Source organism: Fukomys damarensis, unplaced genomic scaffold, assembly GCF_012274545.1.
Source record: "Fukomys damarensis isolate Sample0158 unplaced genomic scaffold, DMR_v1.0_HiC HiC_scaffold_1, whole genome shotgun sequence".
NCBI lineage: Eukaryota > Metazoa > Chordata > Mammalia > Rodentia > Bathyergidae > Fukomys > Fukomys damarensis.
Genome location: NW_022900913.1, coordinates 67,607,297 through 67,626,035, shown reverse-complemented (window position 1 = coordinate 67,626,035; position 18,739 = coordinate 67,607,297). Strand labels below are relative to the sequence as shown.

The following is an 18,739-nucleotide window of genomic DNA, read 5'->3' as shown; positions in this document are numbered from 1 at the left end:
CTTTTGGCTAACAGATAATTTATGTTAAAATTCAGGCACATGGCTCAATGTCATTGAAATGAAGCTGGGAACTCAGGGGAAAATACTGATATCTCATGAACATTGACTATCCATAAGTGCATTGAGGCCAGTGAAGAAATAGGGACACAAGCTACCTAGCAATTTTAATAATCCAGGTGACAGTGGTGGACGAGAATTGGGAAGCAGCAAGAGATGGCTCCATTTCAGTTCAAAAGCAGCCCCAATGAGCAGGTGGCTTTATGTAAATGGAGGTGAAATCAAGGAAGACCATAATGTCTTTGGTTTAAGCAGCTAGGTAGATGATAGTGCTTATGACTGAGTTGAGGAAGATTTGGAAAAGAAAATGTAGAGTGTGAAGTATGCAGAAGGAATTTATGGGTCTAAAGTTCTGTTATGAAAATTATTGTCCCTGAATTGCCTCTTTTCAGATGGAGATGTCAGGCTGGATCCTGAACGTTTGATCTGGAGCCCAGGAAAAAAAAAAAAAAACCTGACCTAGGAATATAAATTTGGAAATAATCAGATCATGATGAATTTTAAAACTCAGAAGGACTTATTATCAGTGTCATTTGTATTTTCTATTTTAAGGGCACAAAATGAGGCTGGGATGGGTTGTGTAGCTTGTTCAAGGTCATCGTGAGCATGTGACTGAGGTAAGATTCCAGTTCAAGTCTAAGCCCAGACTCAGCCTGCCAATGACTGTAATGGTTGTGTTGGTGATGTTAATATAACATCCATTTTTTGTTCCATCTTACAATCCCGACCTTCTTTTTCAAACATGGCTTTAATGGTGAAAAGGTTGGACATTAAGAACTCAGACTCCAGCTTTAAGGTGATAATGATGAGACATAAGACAGTCAAATGAATCAGCTTAGGGTACATGGTATTTACCAGGCTCTGGCTGTGCAAGATTTTTACTGTAGATTTTTACAATACAGTGTTTGGCCTCTTTGTTTGTAAGAGTTTTGTGAATTTTCTGCTCCATTCCATTTGGTACTGTTCCTGTCTGGTCAGTTGAAATGTCCTGAGTGCCTGTTTTCTCTGAGCCCAGGGCCTTTGGAGACCACACAGAGGCAGATACTCAACTGCTAATCCTGAGTTGCAGTCATGGGGGAAGATGCACCTCACTCTTATAATTTATTTCTGAGGTAGACCCTTTCTCAAGTCCTACTGAGTAATGTAATGCTGCTTTTTGGTTCTTACTCTCACCTAAAGGAAAATGCTTTGGTTTTGTTTCGATACAAGGTATCAAGCTATGTGTATTATGTGAAGAAGACTCATACAGAAAGAAAATACTGTGTACATATGATCATGAAATATGAAAGGGGAAATTAGAAATGAGCAAAGGCATCTCACCTCTTACCTTGTCTCTGCAGTTAGCTCATCTGTGCTTAAGGCTTCTACTATCCCCCATGACATAAATATGTTTCTAATATCCCTATCTCTTGATTCTTATTTGCTAGTGACCCTCCCAGGTTCTATATAGAGATCATTTTCACTGTTTTTAGATGCCTCATTATCTCCCTTATATCCATTTTCAGGTAAAACACTTATTTGGCTCTGGTGCTGGTGGAAGGAGAGTCACAGGGCTTCTGTGCAGTTGTAGAGACCTCTCAAGCGTGAGTAGAGAGGAAGGGACAAGAGGCAGGAAGCCTGAGGCTTGTGAGGTTTCCAGGTTGGACCAATGCAATGATGTAGTAAAAAGTATAAGAAAAAGAATAAGTTTTTAAAAGGAAGGAGATTGGAAGCTGGCATGATGCTGACCTCTGAAATGCCTGGGTTCTGGGCATCTTGAGCAGCCAGGAGTTCAGGCAAGATGCTTTTGCTGTTAATGTCCTTAGGAGTGCTTTTCTTTCCCCTTTCTGGCCTATCTCCTTTCCTTTCTTCCTTCCTCTATGAAACAAATAAATACTTATGCAGATGCTATAGCGTGCAGAGGGAACATTTTATAAGCAGAGTCCATTGTACTTGGATTCAGAAGTCCTGATTTTACCTGCTCTCTGGATTATTTAATAGAAGCACAGCAAGTCCCCTGACCTCTGGGAACCTCATTTCTCTATAAGAAAATTTGAGAATGTTCCCTCACAAAACTCACAAAGTGTTGGTGTCACTCAGAGATGTGTACATAACAACACTGCTGAGTGTAAACACATCCACATTTTATGTGGGAGGCAATGTATGGGAGTACAGAAAGGAATAAACCAGCCCAGGCTTTTAAGATAACCACAAGGACAAATTCATCAGAAATTGTTACTATTGATTCATAAGAAATGATGGCAGCATTTAATGACGTAAAACAGGAATAATTGTATTATGTTAGACCATATCATTCCATATTCATTATATTTTATTTCATTGTAACTCAGATTCTACTGTCTAGGTGATTGTTTTACCCCTTGTGGCATCAACAGAAGCCACTTAGTTATACATAGGAGGATTTCAGAGGGCTTCCCTTGCATGCCTGCTGTCTGGTGAAGGATATTAGAAAAGTGGGCTTATCTGGAACTGTTGCAGCCTCTTTGGCATGGTAGCCTCATGCGTACTGGGTCTCTTATATGGTGCCTAGCTTCCCCCACTGGATATTACAGGGCTACTTGGAATGTAGTCACCAAGGGTTACTTCCACCAACATTTATAAATTACAGGCAAAACTATTTAAGATTCAAGGAGGGAAGAGGAGTCAGGCCTTACCTGTTAATGGGGGAGTGACGCGTCACATTCTAGAAAAGCCTGAGGCAGATGATATTATTGCTGCCCCTGGACGATACAATCTGTGCTAGTGTTTCCTTTTGCCACACAAGCCACACTCAAATGAAAATATATTCTTGTTCCTTTCCCCAAGAACCCCAAAGCCTCATTCTGTTCTGACTTTTGCTCAAAGCCTAGCATCTGATCACCTAAATCAAACTGAAATACAGATGAAGACCTTGGATACAGACTCTTGGAAGTAGTATAGTTTTGCTCACTATGAATACCTCATTATAAAGATAAATGTATATGATCCCCACATTATCAATATATAAGCAAAGGCAGCAAGTGAAACTTCAGTAAACATTTCCACCCATGAAGGAGAGAGGAGCCAAGAGGCACATGGTGATCACTGGTGTATTGCTGTTTTGATATCCCGTCTGGGCTTCTGCCCCATGAGCAGAGCCTGCTGCTGCTCCCCCGCTTTGAGATATTAATACTGCTTTCTATGTTATCCTTTACCATGAAAAATAGATTCTAATTGCAGGTGAATAATTTACTCAGCTACTTGCTGCCAATTGAAATCCAGAGATTTGAAAGTCTCCCTCAAATTCCATTCTCTCCGATTTATTTAGTTCAACCTAGATGTGCTTCTGCCATTACAATATTACAATTCCTTTAAAAACCCTGTTTGTGTGTGGGGGTGGGAGTATACTGATTGCTTATTTCATTAGATGCTAGCACACCTACAACAAGTTTTTTTGAGAGGGACTCTTGTTTACCTTGAATTTTCTAATGGACTGCAGTAGATTTTTCGAAGTTCTCCTGTCTAGCAGAGAAGGCCTGCAGTGTGTACCTGTAACATTATGGGAAGCCTTTTGTCTCTCTGAAAGGTCTATAATACACTGCCTCAAGTATGTCTGAGGTCTTAAGAAAGGCTTTTATAGCCAGGACCTTTGATTTTATGGCTTCACATTTTCAGAGAGTCTGCAGGCTTTGATCTTTGCATTGGGAATCTCTTCTTTTGGAATTTTATGCAAGAAGACACTGAGGATAAAAATTGTTTTTAAATCCAAAAAATCCTGGATTCCATGTATTTTAACCAAATTCTGATTCAAAGCATAATTCTTTTGGTTCATCTATGAATTGTCTATGTATCTATGCATGTATTATGGTAAGCAGCTAAGAGAAAGCAGAGGACTGTTCAAAATTCTGCTTGAACACCTCTTTAGCCTTCTACTTTTCCTATTGCAAATGCCAGTTTTCTTCAATTTTCTGACATTGTATATCAAAACTACTTTTTCTTTCAGTGTCCAGTATTTTCCCCTAAACTCTTACCATCAGTGAACTAGAGGTTTGAATCTACTAAAATTTTCCTTAGTGCCCGTCTTACTTTTCTTGTTGCCAAGACAAAATACCTGACACACATAGTTAAAGGAAGAAAGATTTATTGTAGCTCATAGTTTGTATAGTTTTCAGATCATAGTTGGCTGGCTCCAAGGCAGAGTGGCATGGCATCCAGCTGACGGGCAGATGTTAAGGGTTTCAAGATGGTTTCACCTACATGTCTAGTGCTTTGACCATGGTGGCTGGAAGGCAGCTATCTGGGAGTGTCAATTAGAATACCTATATGTCATTTCTGCCGCATGGTAGTGTCAGAGTTGTACTTTGTGCATGACATCTATGTTCACCTAGATAAATGGTTCTCTGTGGATGGTGGATGGGCTAATTCTGTCCTCCAGGATTTTTTTTTACAATGTCTGGAGGTATTTTGGGTTCTCACAATGGGAGATGGTATTGATATCTACTTGATAGAGGTCAGGGATGCTGCTACATATCCTATAACGCATAGAGCAGCATCTCTACCCCCAATGAAGAATTTTCTGGCAAAATGTCCATGGTTCTAAGAGTGCAAAGCCTTGTGTTAGAGCAAGCACCCCAAGAGATCTAGGCAGAAGTTGCAGACCAGATTGAAAGGAAGGGACTTTTGACTTTGCTTCTGGGTAGGAGGTGGGGAAGTGACATCACAGAAGAATATATAAGGTAGGGAATATTGTCACACCCAGTTTTAGAAAATATAATCGTTTATAAGATCTGTTAAGGAAATCTGAATGTGATTGGTGTCATGAAGACATGTAAGCACAATGACTTATGGATGCAAGAGACCTGCCACTTCTGGTTGGAGGGATAAAGTGGAGTTTCCAGAAAACATGGCAGTTAAACCGTTGCAGAAGTGATAAATCTGGCATGTAGTATTCCCAGCTACTCTGAGGACTGTAGCAGAAGGACTGCAAAACTGAGGCTAGTCCAGGCAACAAATAAAGAAGGTTAGTGCTTTGAAAAGTGAAATTGGAGGGGATATCATGATAGACAGAGAGAACAGTAGAAATAAAGGTATTGATAAGCAGAGAACAGCATACCATGGCTCCTGGGCTCAATCCAACCTGCCAGCTTTACCTTGGAAGTAAAGTTTGTCGGCACCTACCTATGCCCATTGAGGCCATGTAGCTCACAAAGCTTAGAATATTTACTGTCTATCCATTAATGAAAAACTTTGCTGATTCTTGGACCAGATCTTTAGTTAATTCTTATATTTAGTAAGTACTTGTTAAGTGCATGCTGTGGGCCAGAAATTGTCAAATGTTTAAATAAGTCTGAACAAAACAAATGTCCCGTATATCATGAAGGGTGTTTTGTATAATTGCAATATTTGAGAGCTTCAAAAAATTTGATCAAAGTCCTGTGTTTTTGAATATTGAAAGCACTTGGGCTGAGTGACCTGGTAAGGCTTTATCAAAAGGATTATTCATCAGGCAGGACCTGCCAGATGAGAAAAAGCCAAGCATGGAATGTAAATGGTAGATACAAGATTAATCAGAAATGATAACATTGTATACACAATTCCCAGTCAGAAAGGACCTTGGCTTGAGAGAGGAAGTAAAAGCTGTTCATCGTCAGTGGAGTAGAGTGAATTAAGTAGAAAGAAGGGCATGGGATGAGTTGAAAAAGCAGACATTGACCAGGTCTTGTGAGTCGTACAGGCCTGGGAAGTGTAGTCCAAGTTTAACAGGAACCTACTTGCAAATTTTAAAAAGGAGACTGAAATAAAATAATTTACATTTAAAAAGAAAAGAAAGAAAACTTGGCCTGATAAGTGGAAGTTAGATAGAAGGATAGAAGGTGGATAAGAGAGTAAGTGAGAGTCAGATAGGGAAGGTCATAAGTGTCCTAGACAAGCAATTAGTGGTGCTATGGTCTACTGACTGTGTCTCTCAAACTTTACTGTGCCTATGGCTCACTCAGGGGTCTTGGTAAACTGCATGCATTGATTTAGCAGGTAGGAGGTGGGCCCAGTGCTTCTAGTCCACAGACCATGTACTAACAAGTTTCCATAATGATGGTCTCTAACTTTTTTGGCACCAAAGACCAGTTTCATGGAAAACAATATTTTCCAAAGACTGCAGGGGAGGACATGGTTTGCAAATGATGCAAAGGAGCATGCAACCTAGATTTCTTATGTGCTCAATTCACAGTAGAGTTCATGCTTCTAGAGGATCTAATGCTGTAGCTGATGTGATAGGAGTTAGAGCTCAGGCAGTGATACCAGCAATGAAGCTTCACTCCTTTGTCCATGCCTCAACTTGTACTATGTGGCCTTGTAGAGGTCTGTAGCCTAGAATAAAACCATGAAGTGCTTGATTCATTTATTTGACTAACACATTTTCATAATTTGAAGTCTTAAGGTAAGTTTTCAACAAAAGCTTATCCAAGAGGGAAAATCCTGGCCATAAACTTTGTCACTGTAAATAAGTCAGCACCAAGTAAGGAAGCCTCTTTTTTTTTTTTTTTTTTTTTTTTTTTTTTTTTTTGTACTGGGGATCGAACTCAGGACCTTGAGCTTTTGAGGCAGGCGGAGGAACCACTGAGCTAAATCCTCATCAAGGAAGCCTTTTGCAGAGCTTCAGATAAGGAATATAACCTGGGCTTGTCAAAAGCTGGATTTTGAGAAAAAAACATGAATTTCTTACCAGTTAATGAGGAGATGCCTAAGGGGTGATCAAATGTATTAATTTTTCTAGTAAGATTTTATTGGGTGCATCAAAATGAAGAAGAGATAATTTCTGGCTTAAAAGAGCTGTCGAATATTTGTGAATAGATAGACATGAAGTTTTAACATATTGAGCAAAGCATTTGTACAGAGCTATGGGCAGGTCATTATGGACTTGCCCAAGGGAGGCACTTACTTTTGAGATGCAAGAAAGGTCTCATGGATGATTTTCAAGGTTGGGGAGAAGTCAGAGCACAGAGGAAATGCAGGATATTCCAGGGAAAGAAGGTGGCTAAGAATGTAAAGAGAGTGTAAGGAAGACACCTGCCACTTTTTTTAGTGTAGAGACTCATAGAACTGACTGGCAGAATGTGTCTCGTCAGAATTCAGACTGATGAATAGTGTGTATAGTGCCATTAATTCTGGGCAGTTTAAACTAACAAGAATTTTATAAGCTATTAGTATGGACCTGAGCATTTGGAGACTAGAAAGGAAAGAAGTATTGCCCATCACAATAGCCAGTATCCAGTGGATGGAAGCTACAGAGGAAGCTCAAAGAAAGTAACTTGCCAGAGGTCTTGGGCTTAGGAGTGGAAGAAACTGAATTCCCACCAGAGAATGCTATTTCTAGAACTCACAGTTTAGAGAAACAAAACCAATATACCTAAAACAATTAAGAGAGAGATACACATATCATTACAGTCAATAGCTAGATAGAAGTGCACTTTCAAAATGAAAATCACTTTATTGTTTTTCTTCAAATTATAAAAGCAATGTTTCCTTTCTGTAAAACAATCTAAACATTACAGGATTGTATTGTGCAAGAGATGAACATCCTCTGCAATCCCATTGCTCTACTCCATGCCGGAAATGGCCACTTAGAGCTACCTTTGTGTTTTAGGGAAATACATACACCATCTCACCAAAAGAAATAAGCATTAGCCAGGGATTTAGCTCAGTGGTTCCACTGCCTGCCTGGAAAGCACAATAACCCGAGTTTGATCCCTGGTACAAAAAAAAAAAAAAAAAAAAAAAAAAAAAAAAAGTAAAGAAATAAGCATTTAAAAAGTTGGAACACATACCACTGCATATATAATCAGTTTTTTTGCACACACTATGGAACTATTCATAGGTAAAATTCTTCTTAAACCTTTTTAAGGATTCATCCAGTTCTTTGAGATTGGTAGGTCATGTCTTGGCTGCTTCTTATCTAGCTGGAGGTAATTAAAGTACTATCATCTGAAGGTACAAACACTGATTGTGTTGTTCATTTGGGAATCCCTCCCTCTCATCAGTCCTACCAAACAGTCACAGTCAGGTCACATGACAGGTTGGTGCAGTTCCTAGCACATGGCTTCCTTAAAATCAATCAATCAATCACACACACACACACACACACACACACACACCCTCAGGTCTATTAGATGTAATTATCTATACTGTTATGGAAGGAATTGGCAAGTGACACATAGAGAGGCAGCAGAATGGAAGTAAAATAATAAAAGTTTACTCCATCCATGGGGATTGATCACACCTAATGGCAGTGTCTTGATCAGCCCAGTACTGGGCTACAATTCCCCCTTTTATATGGTTTTACAGCCTTGATCTCATTCAGGTGGGAATGCAAATACATTGCATTTTCACAGTTCCCATTGCTGATATTCAAAATGTGGTGGCAGTGAGGCAGTTGAATTTCAACCTAGAGGTAGCACTTCTTTGGTAGGGGAGGTTACCTTTAAAATTCATTTAGTTATCTATTCTAGCCCAGGGAAAGGGGGCGTGTCTGGTCAGCAAGGTTAACAACAGTTTTTTTCATTTACAAAACTTTTTAGGGAGACTAGCTGCCTCCAGTGCCTGTTGATTCTGAACTAAACAAAGCAAAGGGCATAAGTTATTTTACATTAAAGTGTTCTCTATCAATACCCCTTGAGGTACACAGTGTTTGATCTGCTCTGACAAATGTATCTGGTGGTGTAACACCAGAACACACAATGTATAGAACACTTCCATTGCCCCCAAGTCCTGATCCCTCTGCATTTGTACCTTTCTCCCATTCTCAGCCTTGGGTAACCACAGATTTATGTTCATTCCCTATAATATTGCCTTTGGGAGAATGTTGTATACATAGAATCATGAAAGATGAAGTCTTCAATGTCTGGGTTCATTCACATAGTATAAGATTTCTATGCTTTATTTCTATTGTTGCATGTGTTGAAAGTTTGTTGCTTTTTCTTGCCAAGGTCTATTATGTTGTAAAAATAGACCACCTTGTGTTTATCTCTTTACCAGCTTATTGCCATTTGGAAAGTTTCTGGGTTTTGCCTATTAAGAATAAAGCTTCTATGAACATTGGCATCCAGATCTTTATATGAGCATATTTTGTATTTCCCTACTGTAATGCCTAGAGGTGGATTTGTTGGATTGCATGGTAAATGTATGTTTAACTTTATAAAAAACTGCCAAATTATCTTGCATCATAGCTGCACATTTTGTGTTCCAGATCCTCAGTGGCACTTGGTAATGTCAGCTTTGGATTTTAGCCATTCTAGAGAGATTTAGCAGTATTTCCTCATGATCATATTTTGCATTCTGCTAATTCAGTGATGTTGGGCGTATAGTTTCAAGCATATATCAGGCTTCTACATGTCTTATTTGGAAAAATACTTTTTCCATTTTCAAAAATTAAGTTGTTTTGTAATTGAGTTGTAAGCTTTCCTCACATATGCCTGCTGCAAATCTTGTATTGAAATGACAGTTATTTGATGCAGTTTTCTTTTCTTTGAGGGGCTGTGTTTGATTCTGGTTTTCTTTCTCCAATTCCCTCTAGTTTGGGGACTTGGTGGAAAAGAGCTTGTCAGTAACCTGTACTGTAACACTTTTATAGCTGAAGGACAGATACTTAGCTGGTAAACTTGTCTCAAGAGAGCACTTGAAGTATAGGTAGAAAAGAAAATATGTGACCTCCCTGGAGCCTGAACTTCCCAGGATCCTCGCTATCCTGGTGACCCATACCTGGACTTTTAAGAAGTTTCTAACATTTCTGATTACTTTCTTCTTTCTCATATTTGTAACTACTGCATCTCTCATCCTGCAGGCAGCCACAGATACAGCATTGCTTGCATCCACTTTCCCCTTGGAGGACAGCAGTTTGTCTTTTGATTGCAGGCCTCTCGTGGGCTAAATTTTTATTGTTGTGGTTACAATGGGAGCAACATCCTCTCACTGCTTTCTGTCTTTAGCAGAAGTGGAACTGCCTCCATCATCACTCATAAGGGGACCCAAAGACTCCATTTTTGTACTCTTGGGGCAGGCCAGCCCTGTTATCCAGTGAGCTCTTGGTGCTCTGGACTCCTAGCTTGTGGAAGCTAAAGCTTGGCTCCATCTGCCACCTCCATCCTGAGTGACTTGCCAGGGCCAGTGATATTTCTGCTCATTTTGCTCATCCTTTTCTCCAACCCTAGTGGGCAAGTATCTTTCTCTCCTCCTTGCTGAAGTTTTTCATGAAGCTGACACATGATAGCTCTCCTGCCTCTTCCCTTTTCCTTAGGGTCTTGCAACTCTGCCCGCTGAGCAGTTAATGCGAGGTCTGCTACCTCTTGTTTCAAGATCATATGGCTTTCACTAAGTGCCCAGTTCCCTGTGCAAATGGTCTTGGTTTGAAGAGAGAATTTGAGTCCTCCACTGTCTCAGGGAGAGTTTCATCTCCTGTCCAGCATGCCTGGAAGTGCCACAAGAGAATGGCAACGTTCTCTGCAGGTATGGGCACTGTCTGGTGTTGCCTGTGGTCCACCCTTGTTGGCCCTGATATTCTGGAATTCCTAAGTTGAACTTTCAAATCAGACCTTGCTTTAGGAACCCTGGTTACATCTATTCATATTCTACCCTCTTCATGCTTCCATTCTGCCTCTCAGGTCCTGTTTATGTCTAGACATACTGTCTCTGTGTCTTGCTGAAGCTTAAGACTTGTAATTAGCTGGAAGTGTAGCTCAGTGGTAGAGCGAGAGCATCTGCTTAGCGTGGACAAGGATTTAGTCTCAATCTATAGCACCAAACAATAATACCAACACCACCAGCAACAATAGTGGCAACAAGCACTTGCAATTGACTGTGTGAAATCAGTGCTGGCTGAATGTCCAATTCAAACTGACTGGGGATAGTGGATTCCTCTTCACCCTGCCTCTGTCAAAGGTTGTGATCCTTTAAACATATACTTTATCCATTTGTTTTCCAGTAAAAGTGGGCACAGGAACAAAAACCAGTAGAAAAATAATTGTTTCAGAACATCCCTTGCACTGGCACTGACACGATGGTGCCTGCATTGTGGCTATTATCACTGAAGCCCATATCCCAGTTTTGGCCTTCCACACTCTAGTGATGACTATCACGGGTGATAGCATAGAGCCCATAGGGGACTTCACCTATGGCTGGGACATCTGACAGACATGGTTTTAAAAGCTTTAACTGTTACTTCCAGTGCTCTCTTGAGACAAGTTTACCAGCTAAGTATCTGTCATTCTGCTATAAAAGTGTCACAGTATAGGTTATTGACCTATTATTTGTTGGATATTATTAGACAAGAGATCTCCTCTCCTCCCCTCCCTTTTTCTCTCCCCTCCCCTCCTTTCCTCCTCTTTTTCCCTTTCTCCTCTCCTTCCCTTCTTTCTTTCTTTCCCTCTCCTCCCCAGGAATCTGCAAAGCTCTGTATGAAATTCTGGTTACATTCTGTCTCTGGACTCTAAAGCAGTGGGTTACCTCCCCTCTTTACCTTCCCGCCTCATGAAAAGAGAAGAGAATATAAGGCGCATTTTTAACTAAGTTACAAATCGCAAAGCCTGATCTTCCAAAGGAAGCCTGTTGTGTTTAGGGTTAATAGCCCTGAATATATTAAGGACAGGGCCATAAAGTCTCAAGTCCCCATATTTTGCAACTCAAAAGCCCATAAGAACATCCCCATTGACTCAGGAAATACCCTTTCCCTGAGACCAGTGGTTTATGAAATTTATTCCCCAAATGGCCTCTTGAACAGTTGTTTGTCATAGTCAGATTTCGTAGCCATATATCTCCTTTCAAGTGAGGATTGCGCCATCACCTCTGGCCCTGTCCACATGTCTGGTCTGGGCAGAGCAGATCTTGGCCATGAATGAAAACCATGGCTGTCTTATCGAGTAGTGGCAGCACTCATTTTGTTTACAGTGCTGGAAATTAGTTTTTCAGGCATTGATCTTGACAAGTCAGCTGTCAAAAGTGGGTGTCTACGGCCATAAATTCATCGATCCTAAAAACAAAATTCTGTCTGCCAAGAGCAAGGGGAAGTCAGAGGAGACACACTTATGTACAAATGAAATGGTCTGGAGCTGTATGACTGAGCGTCAGGACTTCTTCCGGTAAAAGGTTTGCCTGGCTTCCCATTTATCAAGCATATTAGTCTCATTTATTGACTGAAACATTTTCCCACCTGGGAGTGCCAGGCACCCTCAGGACTGAGGTGGGATGCCCCCTTTCCCATTGTGGGTTGGCTGCAAGATGGGAACACATTTAAAGGTTTTATTATATTAAAAATAAAAAAAAAACTCCACTGGATTCTCTTGTTGAAACTATGCTTTTCTCTATTCTGGTCTTATATACTGGACACTTGGAGGGATAACCCTGCTCAAGAATGGCATAGGCTTGCAGCTCCAGACTCAATATTTGGGCAAGAACAGGCAGCTCTCAGAAAATAGATTCACTCAGCCTGGGGCAGTTAGTCGACTTCATCCTGATGTGAGGGAATAATAATCTCTCCTGCCCAGCACGGAGGATCCCAAATCCAGGTACAAGGTTGTACTTTGATGTATTTGAAAGGCAGTATTTGAGTTTCCCTTTGAAGTATTCCTTCTTTCTTTGTCAGAGCACAGGCTGCCTAAAGGGCAGGGAGAGAGAAGTTTGTATTAAAAGAAAAGAAAACAAAAACTTTAAGTCTCAAGCACTTTCAGACCAAAAGATAAGGATGGTAACAGGCTTAAGGACTTTTTCCCCTTTTTATAAAGTTCCTCTTTGATTTAGATGGTCATCTGGCATTAGGGTTGTCTCAATATTAACTAAAATGTTTCAGGCCCATGCCTCTTTCTTGAAATATGCTTAAGCCAGGGATCTGGGCCTCAGCTCTGGCTGCTTCCTTATCCCTCTACTCGACAGGGTTGTAGAGCTGGACAGCTTCTGGGCAAGGTCTTAGCATGTGAGACAGTGGTCACACTAGTGTGGGGCCTCTCCTTGGAGACGACTGCCCCTACTCACAGCTCCAAGGAGCAAGAGCACAGATTTATTCTGTTCTGACTCTCAGATGGGCCTTGACTTACTGACAGATAATTCGACTCTAATTGTTCCTTTGACATTTAGTCCTCTGTCTTAAAAGAACATGTGATAGGATTTTGCTTAATCACCTATGGTAGTTATTTTTATCAAAAGCTCATTTTCCTTCCTGTTAATCTGGTAAAAAACCTATTAAACGCCAAAAGAGCTCAAAGAAAGTGATAATAATTATTTATAATTCCTCCACCTATGTTTGACACACATATCTATCACATTTTAATGTATCTTCTCCCATGTTTACCAATACTTTGTTTAAACATGAATAATGTATTGTATATGCATACATATAAAGATACATATACATGTAATCTATAAACTGATTCTTACACTATTTTATAATAGATGATTATTCAAAACTATTTCCTCCTTTGACTAGCCACTCAACTTGATAGGAAGGGGATATATTTGCATTCCATTTTGAGAATAAGAAAATAGAATCTCAGTGAAGTTTAATGTACTGAACAAATATTTTTTGACTGTGCTTATGTTTCAAGTGTGGTGCTTTCAGGAGGGATGGCTAAGGTCATTTTAGTAAATGCGAGAACCACTTGAACATAGGTCTCCTGTTTCATTAACCTGCAGATTCCACACTTTCATGTTCCTAAATTTGTTCTCAAATCTAGACCAGTTATTAAACTTGATCTTGGAGCGGAGGATGTGGTTTCTCAAACAAGACTGGAAACCAAAAATGGAAATGAGCAGAGTAATGTGCACCCCTAGAGCCATCTTATGATCCCAGAAAACAGACTGAGAAACTAGGCCCTGTAGCTGGCACTGAGACTTAAGTCCATAGTAGCAGGGTCTGTAGATCATTTCTATTACAGCTTTGCGTAAATCACCGGGATTGAGCTTAACATTTTATTAGTTGAGGAATATGTCACACTAGCATGTGATAAGAATAAAGAACACATTAGTATCCAGGCACAGAGTAGCTCCAGGTAAGAGACCATGATGTTTTAACAACAGGGGAAACTGGGTTTGTGGTATAGGACATTTTCCATACAATATCTACAACTTTTATGTAAATCTAAAACTATTCTAAAGTGAAAGCTTATTATTATTTTTTAATGAATGAGAGTTTACCAGACCCAGAAGAAGAGAAATAGCATCCTAGGAGAAGGCATTGGATGTGAAGACCATGAGGGAACACAATTTGCATGGGAAAGGGTAAGGGATTGAGGGGTAGGTATTTAGCATGGTGACCTAAACTCAAGTGAGGCAGAGAGTCAGGTAAGGCTGGGTTAGGAAGTCCTTTCTTTCAGGTCAGGCTCATAAGTGTTAGGATTTATCCTGCAGGAAATGGGACCCTATTAGGGAATTGTAATTAACACAGGTTACATCTGAGGAATTATAAAAATTATTATTATAAGGATACCAGCAATTGGAGGATGTGCCCCCCGAAAGAAAGAAAGAAAGAAAGAAAGAAAAAGAAAGAAAGAAAGAAAGGAAGAAAGAAAGAAAGAAAAAGAAAGGAAGGAAGGAAAGTTGGGGCTAATGAGCAGACAAGACTGTTGCAGTGGTCTGAGCAGAGTTGGCTGAGTTGGCACTGCCTGAAGATGGGCAGAGGGTGGTATGGAGAGTTGAGAGGCTCAGAGCTGAGCTTAAACCCTAGCTGCACAGGACTTCATCCAAATTGCTTCTTCCTGCCTCTGTCTCTCAGCCTGATTCCAATCCTCCTAAAAATGAGGTAAAGCCTGACTGATCAAGACCAAGCAGAGCTGAAATCCAGGTTTTCATCAGAGCCAGGTAGCAGAGAATCAATGTCCTCCATGGCAGGAAGGTATGACCTCAGTTCTAGGAACCCAAGTCCCAGTAGAGGGTAGGATATCTAGGGCCTGGGATGGACAAGTCATCATTGGGACCAGATTGCCTCTGTCATAACTCTGTGAGTCAGTGAGATAATCAAGGGGGACCCACACCCATAAGGAATATGGGCCATACCCCAGAGTTAAGCAGCCCCGGGACCTGGGCTAAGCCATTGTGGGGATGCAGATGCTGGCAGCTCAAATGCACACCCATTCCTGCCCTCTTTATCTACATTGGAACATCCAAAGGACCCAGGAAATCAAATCTCTGGCACTATCTACTGAGTTTGTCCTGTTCCTTTTGACCAGCACTTTTTTTCTTTTTGGTATTGGGGATCAAATTTAGGACCCTTGTGCTTGTGAATTAGGCAGCGGAATCACTGAGCTAAATCCCCAGCCCTGACCAGCATTTTAATCTAGCTGCAGCAATAGACTCTGAGTTCTAGTGCTACTTCTTGAAACCCAGTGGAGAAATATCCATAATATTTCCTTCCCACTGTCCCAGTTTCCAGAGTGTGGTACCATTAATATCTTTGATGCCTTGATTAGAATTCTGGGTAGATCTTAACTTGTTCTTCACTTCATTGCCCATCATATTAATTCATGGTGGTTGTGGGGCTCTTTTGAGTATGTGGTTATGCTGCTAAGTTATTTTTACATCACTGCCAAGCATTCTATTATTTAGGGTGGAGTTGATCTTAGTGGGTATCATGTCCAAAGTAACAATAGAGATTTAAGGTTTCTTTTCAACTCCAGAACTCCTATCTCATTTTGATGGATTTTCTTTAGTCCTCAGAACTGTAGTATCTCCCAGGTGGAAGGGTCTGTTGGCTGGAATGGTGGCCTCTAGGTCTCAGTGTGCAGACCCTGCCAAAGGTATCCATTTATCAGGAATGTGGGGACAGTAGATGTACCTTTAAGTGGAGCTGCTGGAGGCTCCCTGGGGTCCCCAGTGGCACATCTCCACAAAGAGTGCATCTTCCACTCAAATTAGCCTGGGTCTTCCATGCCAAAAAATAGGTGCTTCTGAGGGCAATCTAATCTATGGACCCTTTGCTACATAGATGCTGGTCCATAGATTATCAACAGCAGTAGAAGCAGCTACACCTGGGAGCTTGTTAGACATGAATAATCTCAGGCTGCAGAACCAGACAGTGCATACAAATTCCCTAGGTGATATGTGTGTACATCACAGTTGGAGAATTACTGCTTTAATCTACAGCAGTGGCTTACAACCCTGGCTGTGTGTTACAATCACCTGGGCCTAAAATATCCATATCTAGCCCACTATGGACCAATTAAATCACAGTCTCTGGAGCAAGAGCCTGGCCTTCAGTATGTCTAAAAAGTCCCTTAAGAGATCCTATTATGCAGCCATGCCAAAGGCCCGGGACTTAGAAGAACATATCAAGATCTCCTTGGATGCATTAATACTTTCCATGCCTGGCTCTGAGATTCTGATTTATCTGGCTTGAGATGAACTAATATCTGTATTTTTGCATCTCCCCAATTAATAATTGGAAATCATTAGCCAGGAAAAGGTTTAATCATTGTTGTCCAGGTCCTGTGGGAACAGTCCCAAGAGCATCTGTTTCTTCTGTAGTTTTAATATATGTGCTGCCAAAGTGAGCACTCTTCTGTAGCTTTGGAGCCAGGAGAGACTTCTTGGGGTGCTGGTCAGACATGCATTGGGCTATTGGGCACGGACTGTGTCTTCAGGGGGATACGGTGGGTCCAGAGCACATTTATTCTGCTACCAGCTTCTACCTCCATGCTGGGGAAAGTTATGATGTTTGCCTTACAGTGAAAATAGGCGGGGCACTGGTGGTTCTGCTTACATTACTCCTGAATCCCCTCTTGCTTGTAGTTGTGGTAACAGCTGAACTTAAAGATTCTATGGCTTGGAAAAGTCAAAGGAATAATGGAAGAGGAGATGTTGGGGGAGACACAAAGGTGATTTGTGTCTGCATCACAATGACACAGCCTCCATTAGTTGACAGAATAAAATTGGATGTAAACCTTCATGGAAGAGACCAGTTCTTTCCTATCAGTTACACTTTAGAGATGCAGAGTCCTAGAGATCTGGGTGAGCTGATGGCGGAAGTGGAACTTTCTCTGTTTTATCTCTATTCTCTTATGGTTGGGAGATGGCTCTAGGGCTCCAGGAAACTTAGAGGGCTGCTGTCCACCCACCTGTGATGCAGATCCTGGTTTAGGAGGAACTGCGGATTGATGCCCAGTTTCCATTCCTCATACTCCCTTTTTCCCTTCACAGCTGGCGACATGGGACTCAGAGAAGGGTCTGAATGGCAGCTTGCAGGAGAGGCCCATGGGCAGCCGCCTCCAAGGACTGACTCTCAAAGTGGTGACTGTCTTGGTAGGATCATGGGGGACATTCTGGGAGCTTGGCTGTCCACACTTTTGAATCAGAGGATGCTCTCTATTTAATGTGGGGTATGGGGAGCAGGGGATCTTGAGTCGTGGTTTGAGCTTTCCCAAGACCCTTCATGGAAACCAGTGTGAATGACGAAGTAAGACTGGAGATCTCTCCTGGGGCTGCAGAGCCTCCCATGGGAAGTTCCTGATCCCAGGTCTGACATGTAAGAGAAGGGCTATCCCTGCAGGTCTGCTCTTGGGCTCCAGAGGACCCCTGATGCTCTACTCGGATGTGAACTGCATCTTGACCTATTGCTGCTCCTCAGGAGAGCTGTACTGGTAGCTGGGGTCCCCAGAAAGATACCAGGAGGAGGCATCCTTCTTCCACTGAATATACTGATGGCACACAGCATACAAAGTCTGCAGTGAAGACAGCTTGTTAGTTAAGATTTTTCTGCATAGTTATCCTGGAAATCATAAACTTTTACATTGGTGAGAGACATTGGAAGCATCTTTCTTTTAACTTATTCTTTTCATCTCTTTAGAAGAACTGCAGGGATGCTTTAGATTTTATCCTTTTTGGCTGGGTCAGACATAGTCCAAAAGCTGTCCTCTGTCCCAGCAGGTGTGGGAAACCTTTGGCAGCAGTGTCTCTGCTTTCCCTGTATGCACCCTATGAATAATCCTGGTATCATATTTTTCCAACAGAACTAACTTAATGAGGTACATTCTTTGGGCCTGTTTGCTAAAGCCTTTTCTTATGCTGTTCCACACCAGGAAATTGGTGGGAATGCAGAGATGTTTTCCAGATGGCCACCTGCCCACCATGTCAAACACTAACTGTGTGGGTGTGAAGCGGAATGGCTTTGGATCCCAGGTCTGAGGGCTTAATCCTCTCTCATCCTTTGACTTGTGGTCTGACCTTGTCAAGTAATCAGCATCCATTTTCTAGTACAACCTGATAGATGTGATGCTGTCTTTTCTCAATCTAATACCACAGAGCTTTGTTGTCATGAATTATCTTGGGCAAGACGTGTCACATTTCTTATGTAGTCCCATAGAATTATGGGATTTCCTAAGGACAGAGTCCTAGTCCAGAATGAATATTACAAAGGGGGGAATGAAAACACCCCATGTTATTCTGAGAAGTGGGGCTTGGGCAGAGCCTGAGATGACATACACAGGACAATTAAATCTCCATTGCTTCATACTGACCCAAGGGTGGGATCAGTTGTCCTGCACAGTACCTTGATAGTCCATAAACTGCTTTTAGAAAAGGCAGAGGAATTTAGCCTCCGGGTAGCAACTGGGTAAATACTGAATTCTACTCTTGTTGTTGGTGGTAGGGATTGAACCCAGGGTTAAGCTCTGCCTCTGAGCTACACACTTGCCTAAGTACCAGCATTCTTTTTTTTTTTTTTTTTTTTTCCTTTCTTTGAGACAGGGTCTCACTA

General features: G+C 41.4%; 1 protein-coding gene across 2 annotated transcripts in view; it reads left to right on the top strand.

Moving 5' to 3' along the window:
- Positions 1 to 18,739, top strand: part of Grid1 (glutamate ionotropic receptor delta type subunit 1) — a 652,399-nt gene that overhangs the window by 518,748 nt on the left and 114,912 nt on the right. For both annotated transcript variants that reach the window (XM_033761721.1, XM_033761719.1), the window contains exon 8: positions 17,185 to 17,286. In XM_033761721.1, the coding sequence (XP_033617612.1) occupies positions 17,185 to 17,286 (102 nt within the window). The remainder of the gene's footprint in view (positions 1 to 17,184; positions 17,287 to 18,739) is intronic.